At 39.2% G+C, this 17,693-nt stretch overlaps 1 protein-coding gene across 14 annotated transcripts in view; it reads right to left on the minus strand.

The window, feature by feature from the left end:
• Positions 1–17,693, minus strand: part of mecom (MDS1 and EVI1 complex locus) — a 295,445-nt gene that overhangs the window by 41,772 nt on the left and 235,980 nt on the right. For 13 of the 14 annotated variants that reach the window (XM_049467391.1, XM_049467387.1, XM_049467386.1 and 10 more), the window contains exons 3-6: positions 8,891–9,001; positions 3,760–3,862; positions 3,437–3,671; positions 1,181–1,328 (exon numbers count right to left, since the gene is read on the minus strand). In XM_049467391.1, coding sequence (XP_049323348.1) covers positions 1,181–1,328; positions 3,437–3,671; positions 3,760–3,862; positions 8,891–9,001 — 597 coding nt within the window. Of the gene's footprint in view, positions 1–1,180; positions 1,329–3,436; positions 3,672–3,759; positions 3,863–8,890; positions 9,002–10,572; positions 10,755–17,693 lie in introns of those variants that run through there. The other variant, XM_022685937.2, reaches the window with a different exon arrangement.

Below are 17,693 nucleotides of genomic sequence, written 5' to 3' on the forward strand. Positions count from 1 at the left end.
CACATTGAGGAGCTGCTGAAACCCAACAGTGCTGGGGGACATTATCGTCTGCCAGGTCGTCTGCATACATCAAATGGTTTCAAACAGTATTCCCTGACAAACATGTCCATATTCAGGTTGAACAAAGCTGGAGATAGAAGTCCCCCTTGTCTAACTCCATTGCCTACACAGAAAGGAGTAGATAGACTGTTTCTGTTCACATTGATTAGCATACCAGTAAACCAGAATACGCATGATGCAACCAGGTACAGCCATAAGCATGAGTTTAGTGAAGAGCTTATGGTGGTTCACTTTGTCAAACACCTTAGAGGCTTCAATAAACCGCAGAAATATTGTAGAAGCATGCTTTCTGTAGGATTCAACAGTTTTTTCAAGGCACATATACATAGATCTGTGCTGTGCATAGACTTAAAACCAAATAGATTTTCTGTGGTATAAATGTACGCACACAGTCTATCTAGCAGCATGTTCTCTAATACCATAGAAAGAATGCTGGCTAAGGCAATGGGTCTGTAGTTATCCATACTCCCTATTTTACCTGCCTCATCCTTAATGACTGGCACAAATATAACTGTGAGCATAGTGTCAGGTAGCCCCCCAGAGTGTCATCAGACCAGTGAAGCAAATAGACAACAATGCTGCAATTCTAGGGCTGGCTAACTTAAGATGTAATGCAGTGATGTTAAAATTTTACATCATTCTGTCAGTGTGTGGCATATAGTTAATATACACTCATTAATAAGCACTGCGCATGAATTTAATATTTGGAATCAACATTTAACAATAATCAATGATTCTGAATATTTTTTCTTTGTTTTTTTATTCTACAGGGATAATAACCCTGTTGGTCACCTGACTGGTAGCAAATTTTAGTAGTGGTTTTGTTCCAAAGGTAAAATATGACTTTTACAAAATGCCACTGTGGTCATATATTTTTTCTGTTCTATATTTATATTGTTTTTTTTTTTGCCAATTTCTTCAGTTGTTGTATTGAGAATTAATATACATCTAAAATATATGTTCAACTGATTATAGTAATAAATGGGTAAAGATAAAAAAACAATAAAGTACAGTATTGTGAAATTATTGTTTTCGTGGGCAGCGTATTGTGATAATATATCGGATTGTATCGCCTGGTTATTTCCACCTCTAGTTTAGATGCACATTAACTGGACTCTACCTTTGAGCAGTTTTCACATTCATAATGCTTCCCGCTGTCATGTGACATCTGATGACGAATCAAGTTGGACTTCCAGTTGAAGGCCTTGGGGCACTGGTCACACTTATACTCCCGCTCCTCAGAGTGAGAGAGAGAGTGAGCCTCCAGACTTGATGGGAGGAGAGAGAAAGAAAGAGACAAAACAAAAAAAAGATGACCTTTTAGACAAATGATAAAATTTTCATAATCTCATCATGTCTAGTGTTCAGATTACAGAAAAGCAAAGCATTCCCAGATTTCTCTTCACATCTGTCCTCAGGGGAACCCCTGCCATCATCTTGAAAGGAATTTCCAGTTGTCAAAAGGACAGAGGCTGAGGTAATCTTTACAGATACTGCAATCTTAGCAGATAAGGAAATATGCAATCTATAAAAAAGATAATCACATGACTGCACTAAAATCTTTCACAGACATAGAGGTACTGTTGGGAGGGTATTTTTTAAGGGGTGTAGAGACATAATCAAAAATAAATTGGAGACTTAGAGGGTCTCTAATTGGTTGGTTAAAAAGTACTGGCCTATATTCAAAGAGGCTGCTGGCTTGATATATATAAATTAGCTTTTTGATTTTATCTATTTACACACTGGGCATGTCTTACCCCTCACAATGGGTAAATCAGTGTGTAGTCTTTTTCTCCAGGCAAAAATATTTTTCAAAACATGATTTTTTTGAGTGCACATAAAGAACCTGCACTCCCTACTTAAGTCAATGCTTCATTATTCCACATGGTGACGCTATAATCAAATGAATAAAATAAACCTGCGGTAAAGAATATTGGTTGTTAGATTTTGTGAAACTTTGTATTTGCTTATTTAAGAGTATTTTATCCTCTTCAGTAACATAGATACTGTATCATGGAGAATTGTTTTGTGATTTATTGAGTATCACAGAATCACAGTATTGTAATATCATTGTTACTGTGAGTAATATATCATCATAATATCCTTTGATATCGTTTAATAATATCTGGGTTTTAACCTGTTCACTTCTCCTAAAGTTAGCTAAGCTAAGGACATAAATGTGAAATACAGAACAGCATACATTCATGAGAGTAATACTCATGCAGTGGCTTGCAAAAGTATTCATACCCCTTAAACCTTTCCATATTTTGTCACATTTCAAATACAAAAGTAAATATATACAGGTCAGGAATAAGGTTGTAGAGAAGTTTAAAGCAGGCTTAGTCTATAAAGATTTCCCACGCTTTGAACATCTCCTGGAGCACTGATCAATCCATTATTCAGAAGTGGAAAGAGTATGGCACAACTTTAAACCTACCAAGACAAGGCCGTCCACCTAAACGGCTATGTGTGGCGGAAAATTAACACTGCACATCACTCTGAGCACACCATCCCCACTGTCAAACATGGTGGTGGCAGCATCATGATCTGGTGCTGCTTCTTTTCAGCAGGGACAAGGAAGTTGGTCACAGTTGATGGGAAGATGGATGGAGCCAAATACAGGGCAATCTTAGAAGAAAACCTGTTGGAGTCTGCAAAAGACTTAAGACTGTGACAGAGATTCACCTTCCAGCAGGACAACAACCCTTAAAAAACATAAAGCCAGGGCACCAATTAAATGGTTTAAAATAAAACATATGCATGTGTTAGAATGGCCCATTCAAAGTTCAGACCTAAACCCAATCGAGAACTTGTGGCTACATCTGAAAACTGCTGTTCACAAACATTCTCCTAATCTGACTTTTAAGCTGTTTTGCAAAGAAGAATTTTCAGTCAGTAGATGCGCAAAGCTGGTGGAGACATACCCTAAAAGACTTGTAGCTGTAATTGCAGCAAAGGGTGGTTCCACAAAGTATTGACTCAGGGGGCTGATTTTACTTTAAATTTCAATGAAACATATTTACGTTTGTGGTTGTAATGTGACAAAGTTCAAGGGGTATGAATATTTTTGCAAGCCACTGTATATCCTGCTTCAAGGCAGGAATTGGATTTCCTGGTTAAAAATGATGCAGAAAACAACTACAATCACAATACAAAGACACAATGTTAATAAATATGGTTTATTTTTGCCTGTGAACAGGTATTTACTGTGTACAGAATGTTAACACATAACATCAGCATTTTTAACAAACATAATGGTATTTAATAATATCCTCTTATTACACTGACAACACAACTCCCTCTTATATAAACCACCAATACCTCTGCCTAGTTCATGTAGCTCTGTGTGTGTGTGTGTGTGTATGTGTGTTCTCACCTCTGAGTGTCAGGAAATACTTGCTCACACTCTTTGCACTCCTGTGGGGAGTCTGGCGGGTGCAGCAGGAGTGGGTGAAGCTCTGTGTTTTCTCCGTCACTGAGCGGGACGTCCTGTTCGGGCAGGATGAAGTGTGAGTGGAGCCGGGAGGAACAGGACTCCTTCTGATGCTCTATCAGCTCTGGCCCCGAGGAGAAGTGCTGCTCACAGTCCTCACAGCGAAACTCACGCTCCTCTATACACAGCACGACACAGTCAGAGAGTGTGTGTGTTTATTCCTATGTGTTTATTAGTGTGTTATTATTATATATTAAATAACATACCATGGATATCTGGAGGCATCGTGTCACAGGAAAACTCCTCAGCCTTCATGAAGAGTGTGAGTTCTTCACCAGGATGAACCTCGCGAACCACACTATAAAATATCTACACACGCACACACATACACACACATACAGAGACAGAACATAATGAGTAAATTACGTGTACCAAATAACAACCTCATCAAATCCAGAGTAAGGAAAGTGTGGATGTCCATAAACAGTGCCAAAGGTTATATACTGAGAGTTACCTCATTAACATAGCAACCCATACAGATACCACAACAACGCATACAGATACCACACAACCCATACAGATACCACAACAACCCATACAGATACCACAACAACCCATACAGATACCACACAACCCATACAGATACCACAACAACCCTTACAGATACCACAACAACCCATACAGATACCACAACAACTCATACAGATACCACACAACCCATACAGATACCACACAACCCATACAGATACCACACAACCCATACAGATACCACAACAACCCATACAGATACCACACAACCCATACAGATACCACAACAACCCATACAGATACCACACAACCCATACAGATACCACAACAACCCATACAGATACCACAACAACCCATACAGATACCACACAACCTATACAGATACCACACAACCCATACAGATACCACACAACCCATACAGATACCACAACAACCCTTACAGATACCACACAACCCATACAGATACCACACAACCCATACAGATACCACACAACCCATACAGATATGGTTGTGATGTCCAATCTGATCAATTGCAAATAACGATGCAGATAGTCATCTCAAGAGATCAGATCTGAGTAAAGAAGTCTGAACACAGTTTAAGAGCCTCTTTTAACTGATTTCATACATACAGTCACACACATTTCCCCTGAAAACACAATAGATACAGCAGAAACAATCAGAGATGGCGTTATTTTTGGCAAGTCGTAAAGGATTCATACCATTTACTTCCTTTCCAGCCTGGTGGTAACATTTCAGCATTCTTATTAGATATGTCTCAAACGCACACACAAACACACACACACACACACACACACACACATTCACTTGTTGAAATGACAAAGGTGTGTCTTGGTCAGGGATTCTTGGAAGCCGAGTGTTTGGCAAAATATCGCCGTGGAACACAGTGCTGGACCGGTGGATCAGTGTGTGTGTGTGTTGGTGCAGGACACAGAGGAACAGTTTGCTTGCCTATTGTTTGAGTAGAGAATTCAGGGAACTAAGTTCTTGCTGGTGACAGCATGAGAATGCCTTCTTACACTCACACATACACACACACACACACACACACACACACACACAAACAGACAGAAAGCCAACAGGCATAATAATATTGTGAGTCTGGGACAATAAGAGAGAGCACTTCAAACAGAGTTAGGGATATTCGGTGAGTGACCCTGTCCAGATGGAGGCCAGAGGTATTTTCTGGGCATGATATGAAAGTGTGCTTGTGATTCTCAAGTCTTTTATTAGTTTTAAAATGTTGCATTACTCTAAATCTTTTATCAGCCCAAGTATGACTGTTGGTAAATTAGAAGGGAGGAGTAAATATGTAAGTTGCGATAGCTGCACCGAAAACTCAAGTGCGTGTCTAAGTGTGTAGTGTGCAGAGCGGAGCTGGAGGACCAGAGGCTCACACTTCTCATGCAGAGACTGAAAATAGAACAGAAACTAGTCCTACAGCTAAATTAACACAATTTAACCAGGTCTAATCAAAACATATGCACCAAAAACTCTGTGCAGAAACTCTCAGTGTCAAATTTTAGAAATAAAAAAAAAACATTTTATAGTTCTTGTTTAAAAATTAATCATATAAAATAAGAAAATCAAATGGTTATCAAATGATACCACAAAGGTTCTGAAGAACATTAATTGTATTCATTATGGATTCTTCCAGGGGTTATCGTATCACACCACTAAATTCTTAAAGTTTTCTTTCTCAAATTTTCAAGATATATATCAAATATTTAGCCTGACTTTAATGCACTTGTCCAAGCCTAAAACAGGCTAGATTTCTCGCACTGAACATAAAAAAAACTGAGGTAGAACAAACATTTAGTTTATATTATGAATACATATATTATTACAACCCTATTATTAATATATTATAACAATCTCTCCATGGTCATTTATTTTGTTTTTTATCTCTTTAAAATATGTGTAGACGTATTGACTACTTATGGGATTTTTTTGTTGTTGTGATTTATATGTTATATTTAAATATATTTGAATCACAGGTACCCCTTAACATTGTTCTTAGAGGATAATAAATAAGTGTTGACTAATTAAACAAAATGAGCTTCCCCAAAACAAACAATTGCAACACCACCATATTCTCTCAGTAGCAAGTTCGCTTTACTAAAGGCCTTTGTCTTACTGAATGCATCCTCCTAACATACACTTACGTGACAAAGTCATTGGATTCATAGTTAGTGTGCTCAGTGTAAAGCAATGTGAATTATGGAAGTTCTAGTGAGGGCTGATAGTGGATGCAGGTAAATTATGGGAGTTGTAGTGAGGTCTGATAGTGGGTGTAAGTGAATTATGGGAGTTGTAGTGAGGTCTGATAGGGAGTGCAGGTGAATTTTGGGAGTTGTAGTGAGGTCTGATAGTGGGTGCAGGTGAATTATGGGAGTTGGAGTGAGGTCTGATAGTGGGTGCAGGTGTATTATGGGAGTTGTAGTGAGGTCTGATAGTGGTTTCAGGTGAATTATGGGAGTTGTAGTGAGGTCTGATAGTGGGTGCAGGTGAATTATGGGAGTTGTAGTGAGGTCTGATAGTGGTTTCAGGTGAATTATGGGAGTTGTAGTGAGGTCTGATAGTGGGTGTAGGTGAATTATGGGAGTTGTAGTGAGGTCTGATAGGGAGTGCAGGTGACTTATGGGAGTTGTAGTGAGGTCTGATAGTGGGTGCAGGTGTATTATGGGAGTTGTAATGAGGTCTGAAAGTGGGTGCAGGTCCGTCTCTCTCTCTCTCTCTCTGGTCTTTGATTAATACAGATAAATAGTTTTTTACATTTTAATGTTTCACATTAGATAAGCCTTAAGAATATGATGTATTTAGACTTATAGTTCTTGTTCATGGATGTACTTAAATAAAATAACTTACAATAATGGCAATAATAAGAAAAATTATTTATAATTTATATATAATTTATCCCGCAAGCATGAAATAGTCTATATATGATTATTTGTTTCTATGCATGTAAATGCATGTTAGAGACTGCAAAAATAAAAGCATGATTTGTTAATCCTTGTCATAGTTAGCAAGTAAATATATAATTCAGGAAAGGAAGCTACACATATCTGTCATCTCCTCATCATGTCTGCACTGCATACCCTAAACAGCCAAAATAATAATACCCCCGTCCAGAAATAATGAAGGCTATTCAGATCTGCAGTGTTGAAATGATCTCAGCGAGAGAGAGAGAGAAGCTTCCAAGTGATGCCTACATTACCGTCACCTTTAATAACATTTATTCTACAGAGCTTTCCTGAATTTGGACAATTGGTAAGATGACTGGAGAGATAAGACAGAAAGGACCAGGACCAGTGAAGAAAAGACATTTTTGTTTTCCTTCATGCATCCTCAGCATTCTATTCTATCTGCACACAGACAGTTTCTGTGAGCTGCTCTGAATACCACTCAGAAAAGAGAAGTATGCAGGGTCATTCTCGCTGAATCTTTCCGTCCCTGACGCATTCTTCCTCTCTTCTTCGCATTGTGAGAGTCTCAGTGCGCTTCTTGAAAACATGAGGGTCTCCGGAAGCCATAAAGACTCCTGTAGGCTGGTGTTATGACAAAGTGTCATAAGGAATTTTTAGACGCTGAATGTGATCTCGCTTTTATAAAGAATAAAGAGTAGGAATTCTCCTGCATGCTCTCTGTTGCTGAACTAACAAATAAACATCAGTCATCAGAAACTCTGAATAAATCTATTTTTTTTTATTACTTAATACATACCTGCCTGTGACTTCTCTTACTTAACGGGTTAGTTTCTCAGGCAGTGATTAGGTCTGGTTGTGAAAATTTAAAATGCAGTGCAGTCCAAGACTTCAATTCATCTTTTTAATGTTCAGTTAAAAACAGCAGTTAGCATTTTAAACTATGTGGAACCACTTGACTATTTCTCTTACTGGTATAACTTAGGAACAACCAGTTTATATTTATCTACATATAGTTACCAAACTGCAAGCTTTGAGGTAGACAACAAAATTACATTACAGTACATTACATTACATTTGGCAGACGCTTTTGTCCAAAGCGACTTACAATAGTCAAGTACAAAAGCAATAGAAGTTAAAGTTAAAAACATCTTAAAGGAGGTCGAAGGGAAATAATGGGATAGAGGAGTGAAGGAGGGGAAGAAGGAAATAAGGTTAGAAGTAGTTAGTTAAGCTCCACTCTGAGCTCTGAAGAAATCCATCAGTGTTTATTTCCATCTTTCCAAAACAAAGAACTACACATCCCAGTTCACTAAACCTCTGTGTCAATTAATCTACACTGACATCTACACCTGTATAAGTTGTGAAGTATTATCTGGTGAGTGAGGCTGAACAGCAAGCTTATGACAGGTGGATGGATTGTTGCATTTTTTAAAGGTATGCGGGTATTTAATATTTCTCCATCTCCACTGTGTTGTGTGTACTGTGACCTGAGTGACAGAAATCACATCCATATTCAATACAGGAGCCAACATATCCTGATGGTCAGTGCAGTGCTCTTTATCACCTGTGGGTCATTAGGATCATTAAATGAACTAGATCATTTTACCATTATATAGCTGTTCTGCTGATTAACTATGTTTTTTATTAAATACTTTGAAGCTATACTGAACTCAAGCGCTGAAATTGAAGCACTGAAATGTTTTAATACCTAAACAATGAAAGATTTGTTAGCATAAAAACCTAGTGAAGCTTGTTTCAAACTGTGTGGATTAAAAGAGAGAGTGAGAGAGACAGATTGAATGAATGAAGAGGGTGCATGTCATCACAACAGCACTTTTTTAACAGTGCATTATACGGGCCATGCAGGTGAACTCTGTGTGTGTGTGTGTGTGTGTGTGTGTGTGTGTGTGTGTGTTCCGCGTACCTGCTCATGTATCGGATAGGCTGTGAGGTTGTACTGGTGCGAGGATGGCGATATCTGGACGTGTCTTAGCCAGTTCCTGCTATCACACACACACCCATCAAAACCAGTCTTCTGCAGAGAGTGTGAGAGAGAGAGAGAGAGAGAGAGAGAGAGAGAGAGTTACTCTTTGATCTTTATCTTTCACAGGTTCCTCTGCAGTGTCTAAACCACATACCACCCACCACACCATTACAGTCCAAACACACAAACACACACACATAATTACACCCGCCCTCCTCCCTCCCAAACAATTCTAACCAGAATAAAAATTACATGCACTGTGTAAAGAAGAGTAGAATAGTAGTTGTAACATGGAGACAAACACTATCTCTCTCTCACACACACAAAACCTACTGCCTACATCAAAGCAAAAGCCACCTATCCTGATTATATTGGCCACATACAATTACAATGACAGTAGCAAAAACCATCAATAAATAACTAATCATTTTAATTCAGATAACAGATAACTTTAAACAAAACTTAAGAGTTTTACACATTTCACCCTGTAGTATCAGCTGTATGTGTTTATTTGTATGTGTGTGTGTGTGTGTGTGTGTGTGTGTGTGTATTTTTCAGGCTTATCAAGAAGACAAATCCTTTAATATTTGGTATATTAAAGTTTATGTAAGTTAAATGTGGATATGACATGTTCATTAAATGTTAATTAAATGTAAGATGAGTATATTTAAGTTTATGAAAGTTAATTTTAAGATGAGTTGAGGATCAGACAGAGACAAATAAATAAAATAAGATTTACATTAAAAAAAGGAAAAAGGTGCTCTGGGGTTTGAACACTCTTGCTCTGTCTCTCTCAATCAGTCCCTTTGTCCCTTCAGTAGAGCCTTTAACTTTAAAATAAAGATACTATTAATTTACTATTGAAAAGTATTGGTATTATTTAGAAGTGGTACAGGAGTCATAATAATAATAATAATAATAATAATAATAATAATAATAATAATAATAATAATAATAATAATAATAATAATAATAATAAGAAGAACAATAATAATAATAATAATAATAATAATAATAATAATAATAATAATAATAATAATAATAATAATTATTATTATTATTATTATTATTATTATTGTAACTGCAGTATGGCTGCATGTTTGCTGATATTTTTTATAACTGATAAAAGGAACTCGTTATAATAAATTTTTAATGGATCGAGATTTTATCGTTTATAGTTGAATTTCGTTAAGCTAAAGTATGGTTAAAACTTTAGACACAGGCCGGCACCTGAAAGCGATTTCAGCCAGGAAACACGCTGCTGCTTTTCATTTTCAAGTCATTTAACGTTTCTTTTATTGTTCTGTTTGTTTTGTTTGCTTTTGTTAATACAAAGAAAATTTTATTTCGATAAAGTATAAAATATTGCAGTGTTCTGTATTGTTCTGCAAACACAAATAAGTAAATAATTTGAAAAACACAACAAAAGTCGGAAACATGCTCCATAATATTTAAATAACATAACATGTATTATTATTATTATTATTATTATTATTATTATTATTATTATTATTATTATTATAGTAACGCACTTGTGTTAATAGTTACTGTCAGTTTCACCGTTATTTCACTGTTACTGCGCGCACCGCGGATCAGAAGCTGACGCGGGATAAAGATCTTACCGTGATCGCGCGCTGATGAAGATGCTGAAGGAAGCGTAAAGTAAATAATTTTCTCTGAACAAAAACGAACAAAAACTCCTCCGGGAAGCGCAGGCTCGCGCTGTGTCTATGTGTGTGTTTCTTTCTTTCCTTGGGACTCGCCGAATCGACCAGTTCCCCCGATGATGACAAACTCGGGGTTCCTCAAGGTTCCCGTCCCGTCCAGTCCGATGTGGTCCCGGCTAGTGTGGGTCACTCCCGCCCCTCCCTCTCCTCCTCCCGTGCAGCGCGCGCCCGTGGATTTAAACTTTCCCGTATCTCTCTATTCTCCTCTCGGACAGCGAAGAACGACCCGCGGGAAACACTCCGTGGCTTCACCTTGCGCGTTCATGTGTGTGTGTGTGTGGGTGAGACAAAGATGGAGAGGGGCAGTGTTTTGCAAGCTAGCTCGCGCTGTCCGGCGCCGGGGAGATGAGCAGGGGGAGGAGGGAGGAGGAGGAGGAATGGGGTGTCTCGCGTGTCCAATGTTCGGAAGTTGCGCGAGGGCTCCCCGCGGTTCATTTGAAAGCGACGAGAGCGCGCGAGGTCAGCGTTGGGTCTCGCGCGCTGATAAAGCCGTTCAGCACGGGCATCAGCGGCGCGAGACTGACGAAGAGGGAGGTGATGAAGGTTTATGATAGAGTGTACAGGTTTTAGACAGTGTGGACAGTGTATATACACACTTACACTCACACACACTCTTACACTCTAACACACTTGTAGGCTGAAAAAAAGGCTGAAGGCTAGTGAGCTGAGAAATATGCGCGCGCACACACACAAGAGAGAGCATATGAAGTTTTTGTATTTGTATGTCTAAATATTGGAAACTAATCTTTTAAACTCCTTGATTAAGTAAACTCTAATCAGACCATGACTGTTTATGAAAGTAACATCCAGGTACACCAGTGGCATTTTTACAGTGGAATTTACTATTGGTAATTTGGTCGAATCTGTCCGAGGGTCCTGTCAGGCGCATGTCCTGTTCTGTTAAGGCATGTTGGTGCCGTGACCCCGCGCTAATAGCGCTTGATGGAGATTAATCATTTTCCCTCGGCTATCTGTGGCATTGAACTTGGCCTCGAGATAATGTCCATTGTTTCGCAAGATCGCGCGGGCCAGAAAAGCGGAGGAAGGACAGGGAAAAAATCGCCAGTAAATAAACGTCGCCCTGGCCCAGAGCTTCCCATGTGCGCTCCTTGAGAACCGCAAAGAGACTCCGGTCTGCCGCGCATCGATTTCCTGCCCTGCTGCGCCTTCTCCATTGTTGGAAGTCTTTTTAATTTAGCCATAAATTGGGGAAGGCTCGAGCCACGAGCTATTCTATTTTCTCCCTGTCAGACTGAGGGATTTGTTTTATGATGCATTGTGTATTAAATACAAGTAATCTGGGAAAGTGATTGCCGGGCTCTGAATGGAGGAGGCTGTCTGATAGAGGGGCTCGTGGGTTTTTTTTCTGAAAAAGAGGAACTCGGACTGAACGGGAAAGCCCCGTGGTGTCTGTGGTACCAAAGGGGCTAAAGAATGGGGTAAGAAAGCGCTGACTTGGGACAACGGGTGGCGTTGCCATGTCGTAGTCTGCCGCTAGAGGGCGCCGAGGGATGACTTTAGACAGCGACCAGGGAAAGTCGCTTTCGCGTGTATAGGGGGACTTTCAAGCGCGTGGAAGGACTTTTTATGTGTCCTACGTATGAAGTTTCCTCACCTCTCTATCAGGCAGCCCGTCTTGTATATGTACAACTTTCGCATTATGCGCATACCTGTTATATATTCACTTCCAGGGCGCGCTCTCTCTCTCTCTCTCTCTCTCTCTCTCTCTCTCTCTCTCTCTCTCTCTCTCTCTCTCTCTCTCAATCTCTCTCTTTTTCTCTCTCTCCCTTGTACCGCCTTTAATGGAAACACTGTGTACGAGACACATTCCAGCACATCCTAACGGGAAAAGGAGAGGGGGGAGGAGTTTGGGGGTTGTCTCGTGCAGCAGCTGGACCGTTGAGCGCTGGTCTCCCGCAGTTTAGTGGCGTAAAGCTGCATTAAGCGCGTCCGCACATTAAACAGCGGCTCTAAAGCCCCGTCTAAAAGCGCCCAACTGTCCCAGGAGCGCGCACCCCCCCTCCCCACAGCGGGCTCCTCTCCTACCGGACTGCAGCGCTAAAGAGCGGGTCACTGCCTTTACTCTCTCTTCTCTTCATTCAGCGATCATTCACAAGCAGTTCAAACAAGCGTGCGTTTTCATATTAACCGCTAATAGCGGCGCTGAATAAAATGTGTTCGATGATCTTTTCGTTGCTATCATGTCATTTTTCACAATTTATGTAAACTGTAAATAATTATTTAAAGTGATAATACGAGTGAAAATATTATGTATAAATAAGTTGACTAAAATCAAACAACATGAAAATAATGGAAACGAATAATAAAAACGTGACATAATATAAAATACGGACACGCTCTACAAAAAAACAAACAAACTTTAAATTATTCATTCTTTACCTTTCCACAGCTTACGCGTGCGTTCTTTTGCCGTTTTATTAAACAACATCAGAGTTCAATCAGCCGCTAATAGAGGTTTTTCATACTGGTATTTTCTTATTTGGTGAGCTCATATTTAAATTGTAAAGCACGTTTCAGTAGGTAAATGCTTCATATAATATGCAATTTAATTGTTTAATGTTTTTTTTGTATGTATAATAATTAATCTGTAATATTTATAATCTTATATCTTATATATTAACTATCAATCACGTAGATGTTTATGTTTCCTTGAGTATACATTTATTTAAATTGTTCTAAAGGGATGCGATTTAATGTTTTCTTTTTCTACTGAAGGTGTCAGTAGGTGAATGCTTCACTGTACAGTGGAAATAGGCCACTATTGAGCCACTGCTAAAATCGTAAATTTTAAAGTACAATGGTCATGCTAATGCTAATGTTTTTTTTATTTTGAAACTGGCTGTATGTTATATTTGAAAGCACTCCTATGGCTAAACTGAACATTAATTGGAGATTGGAGGTACAGACAGTGAGGTGTAGATTACTGCTAAAACAATTCATTTATTATTGTGTAGACGTTTGGGCGATTTTTGCTTAAAATAAGGCTTGACCTAATGAAACGACAATAAATGAAATTCCCTTTTGTAGGAACCAAACATACACCCGTTCACACACAGCCAGAGGTACAGGGACAGTGGAATTCTGAAATTTAAGCTTAGATTAATGAGAGGAGGAGGTGGATTAATAAGGGCTCTTTGTGTACTTTGGACTGATGCTTTCAAATCTACCCGAATATCGCAGCGCGAGACTCTCAGGATCCCGTCTAATTGTAATCTAATGTAAATCTTATTGACCCTAAAGTGGTCAATCACAACAATGCTGCATACTGCTCAGATAAAATGAGTTAAGCAACTATTGGGTTATCCTACTGAGGGGCGGGATTAAGCAAAGGGTAACTTTAAAAGTGCATTCCAGTATTAACCTCTCTTCACTGCACTGGGTGGTATTGGCCTCTCTGATGAGTCATAGTGAATCAAACACACTAAATCTAAACGTTTTTGCTCAGTGGAGATGAAGCACTGGACCCGAGTGGGGCTGAAACGGGCAGCATAAGCCTGAAGCACAAAGCAGCGTTCAGACTGAAAGCCAGGACACACGCACACACACACACACACACACACACACACAAACACACACACACACACACACACACACACACCAGCAACTGCTCTCCTCTCTTCTCAGGCCCTTTACACAGCATCTACACTTGTTCTGTAAATAACCCTAATCCTACAATGAACATTAACATTTGATCTGATTTAATAGTTTACATATATTTTCTTTTTAAAGCATTTCAGAATATACATAGATTGAAGAAAGTGTATGCATTTTTTCAACGCTCAACCCACAGTCATTAATATCTAAGCCGCTGGCAACAAAAGTAAGTCCATCCCTAATGAACTGTAGCTCCCCAGACCTGGCAGCACTCATGCATCCCCAAACTATGACACTCTGACCACCATGCTTCACTGTAGGCAAGACACACTCAAGTTTTTTTCCTCACATGGTTGCTGCCACATGCCTGACACCATCTAAACCAAATAAGAAGGGTTTCTCGTGCATCATCACCCACCCACCTCAACCTCTGCAGCAATGCTGGCAGTACTGTTACATCTATTTTCAAAAGACAACCTCTGGATATTACCCTGTGAACACTCAACTCCTTTGGTGGACTCTGGAGAGGCCTGTTTTGAGTGGAATCCATCCTGTTAAACAGGTTTTGGCCACCATGCTCTAGTTTCAGGGTGTCGGCAATGTTCTTATAGCCTAGGCCATCTTTGCGTAAAGCAACAATTCTGTTTCTTAGATCCTCATAGTTCTGTGCAATGAGACGAACGTCCAGTGACCAGTACGAGAGAGAGTGATAAAAACATACTTAACAGCTCTGCTTCCCATTTAAACCTGAAAGCTTGTAACACTGATGAGTCACATGACACTGGAGAGGGAAAATTGCTAATTGGGCACAATTTTTCCATTTTCACTTCAGAGTGTATTAACGTACGTTGCCAATGATTTAGACATTATTTGGCTGTGTATTGAATTATTTGGGGGTCACAGCAAATTAACACTATTATACAAGCTGTACACTTGACTACATTACATTGTATCAAAGCGTCTTATGTTCAGTGTTCTCCCATAAAAAGGTAAAATAAAATGTTTACACAAATGGGAAAGGTGTACTCGCTGTAAGATATTGTATATTCTATGTTTTGGCTCGGCTATTGTAAATGAGGGCCACTCTCACTTTATGTTTAAAAAAGGTTGATTGGTTAACTCGTAAAGGTTTGCTACTGTTGATTGATGGACTGGTGATGCGCTGATTGATGAATTTGTATTTGTATTTAGGATTTATTAGTAATTATTTGGTAATTAAGAGGGTGTGAGGAGAAGGGATTAGCTCTCTGGTGTACTCTGGTGTATATCTACTTGCTCACGGCTGTAGCGAGGCTGTGGTGGAGGTTTACTGTTAGGAGGCTCACAGTAAAATGGAGATCACTCAAAAAGCAATGCTTCATTTTTTTGGTAACAGGCAAATCTTGTTGGTGTAGCACTAGAGTATTATGCAGAAAGAGCAACAATGGCAGTTAAAGAAGTGTAGCTCTCCATGGAGTCAGAGGAACTATATAAGGGTTTATGTGAGTTTTCTATGAGACTATATATCTGTAGCCACTATATCTGAAGGGAGCACCCACTCCATTCAGAACTATATTTTTTATATACTTGACTGCATGTTGGTTTGCATTCTTGTAGCACAAAGTTTTAAAAGTATGCCATTTAAACTACTCCCGAATTAGTTAACATAACTTAAATGCAACAGAGGTATGGATTGTTTTAGTTGATTAAGTCAAACTGAAACCTGAAAAAGGAATAGTTTTTGGCATATTTTGAATTAATGTGAATTTATTCATTTTAGTTGTACTAATTTCAGTAATTATGATATGTTTCAAAGAAATATGGTGACCTTTAGGATGGCCCCCACTTACCATCAATGTGTAGTCACTTTCCAATGCTATTTGTTTACTTTTTGGTTACTCTACATACAGCTGCCTGTCCTCAGTGTTGATGGCTGTAAGAGCAACTTTTTCTGAACAGATTTAAAGATTTAAAGATCACCGTTTGAAATGAAGTAAGTACAGTTCACTTAATTTATTTTACAAGTGTATTGTTCATACTCAGTTCAATTTAAACTTAATTTAAACTCAAATGATTTAAGTAAAATTAGTTTTCTCAGACCATTTAAGTAAATCAACTGTATTGCAATAAATTACATTTTCATGGATCTTCAATCTGTCTGTATCTGAGATGACAGACCATCCAGAGCAGACCATCCACCAAACATTTTTACAAAAGATTGTCTTTAATTACCAGATACTGGACAGTAAAAGTGCAGGACGCGGAGCTTACGACAAAACTAGTGAGAAAAAAAGTGAAAACAAGGAGCAGGACTTAAAGATTCAAGGAATGTACCACTACTCAGTGGGGAGGGGGGTGTTATTGCTGCCTAGAGGCTGTTACAGGCTGCGCTAATCAGTGATAGCTTTCCCCAGCAGACTCTTCTCACACAGGCCACACTGTCTGCAGGCCGTGGGGTGCGATAAAGCCCACTGCCGTGTCAGAGGGAACGTTTTTAAAACATAAATTAGAGGAGAGTTGGAGAGATGGAGGGAGGGAGAGAGGCCAAAACGCAGCGGGGCACAATGGAAACTTCAACAAGTCATCTCGGTCTTCCCTCACTACTCTAATGTAAAGATTTTACCGTCCTCCCTCTGTCCTGATCCTGTGTGGTAGCTGTGTTTTGTAGAGAAGGGAAGCAGTTGAATGCAGAGCAGGACCCTTCATTTATACTTATATAGAACTTTTTAAGGTCTCATATTTCTGAGGATTCAACAGCTGTGATGGAATAAACTCACCAGCGTGTGCTTTTTTTTAAACGTAACACTGAGGATTATTTCACACCTCCAGTACATTTAGTTCTGGTTTCACACTGCAGTTTAGTGATGAGTGATGACACCAAACAACTTAACTGCTTCCTGTCATCATTACCTACATCAACTACAGAGTCTCCCTACATGTTCCACTGATTGGTTGGTGAATGTTGCCTTTCTTGTGTTGTGTTGTGCCAAATTCTGCCTCCTCACCAGAATCTAAGTCCCTTCAATTTTAACAGATTCTCTCAGATTTCTTTTATTTCTGTTTATAAATTGGGTTTACCCAAAGGGCAAAACACTGGTTCCTTTTCTTTTTCTATTGTTTAATGGGTGATGATGGCCTGCATCAACTTCTTGTAACTGGTCTTCTTGTGACAGTCTTTATACACTGCAGACAAACTGGACCATAATTCAGTTAATTTGGACTGAAAAGTTAGAAAGTCCAGACCAAACAATGTGTCATGTTAAGCTAGTAAACAGTGACGGGGTCAATACAGCCAATACAGTCCCTCCTAGTATAATGTAAAGGGAGTATTCACAGTGCGAGCAAGACCCCTCAGCTGCAGCCTTTCTTCCAGACAGGACTTGTGTGTGCTTGGGGTTGAGCTGGTGCGAATTACAGTATAC

The sequence above is a fragment of the Astyanax mexicanus genome, chromosome 18, assembly GCF_023375975.1.
Source record: "Astyanax mexicanus isolate ESR-SI-001 chromosome 18, AstMex3_surface, whole genome shotgun sequence".
Lineage (NCBI taxonomy): Eukaryota > Metazoa > Chordata > Actinopteri > Characiformes > Acestrorhamphidae > Astyanax > Astyanax mexicanus.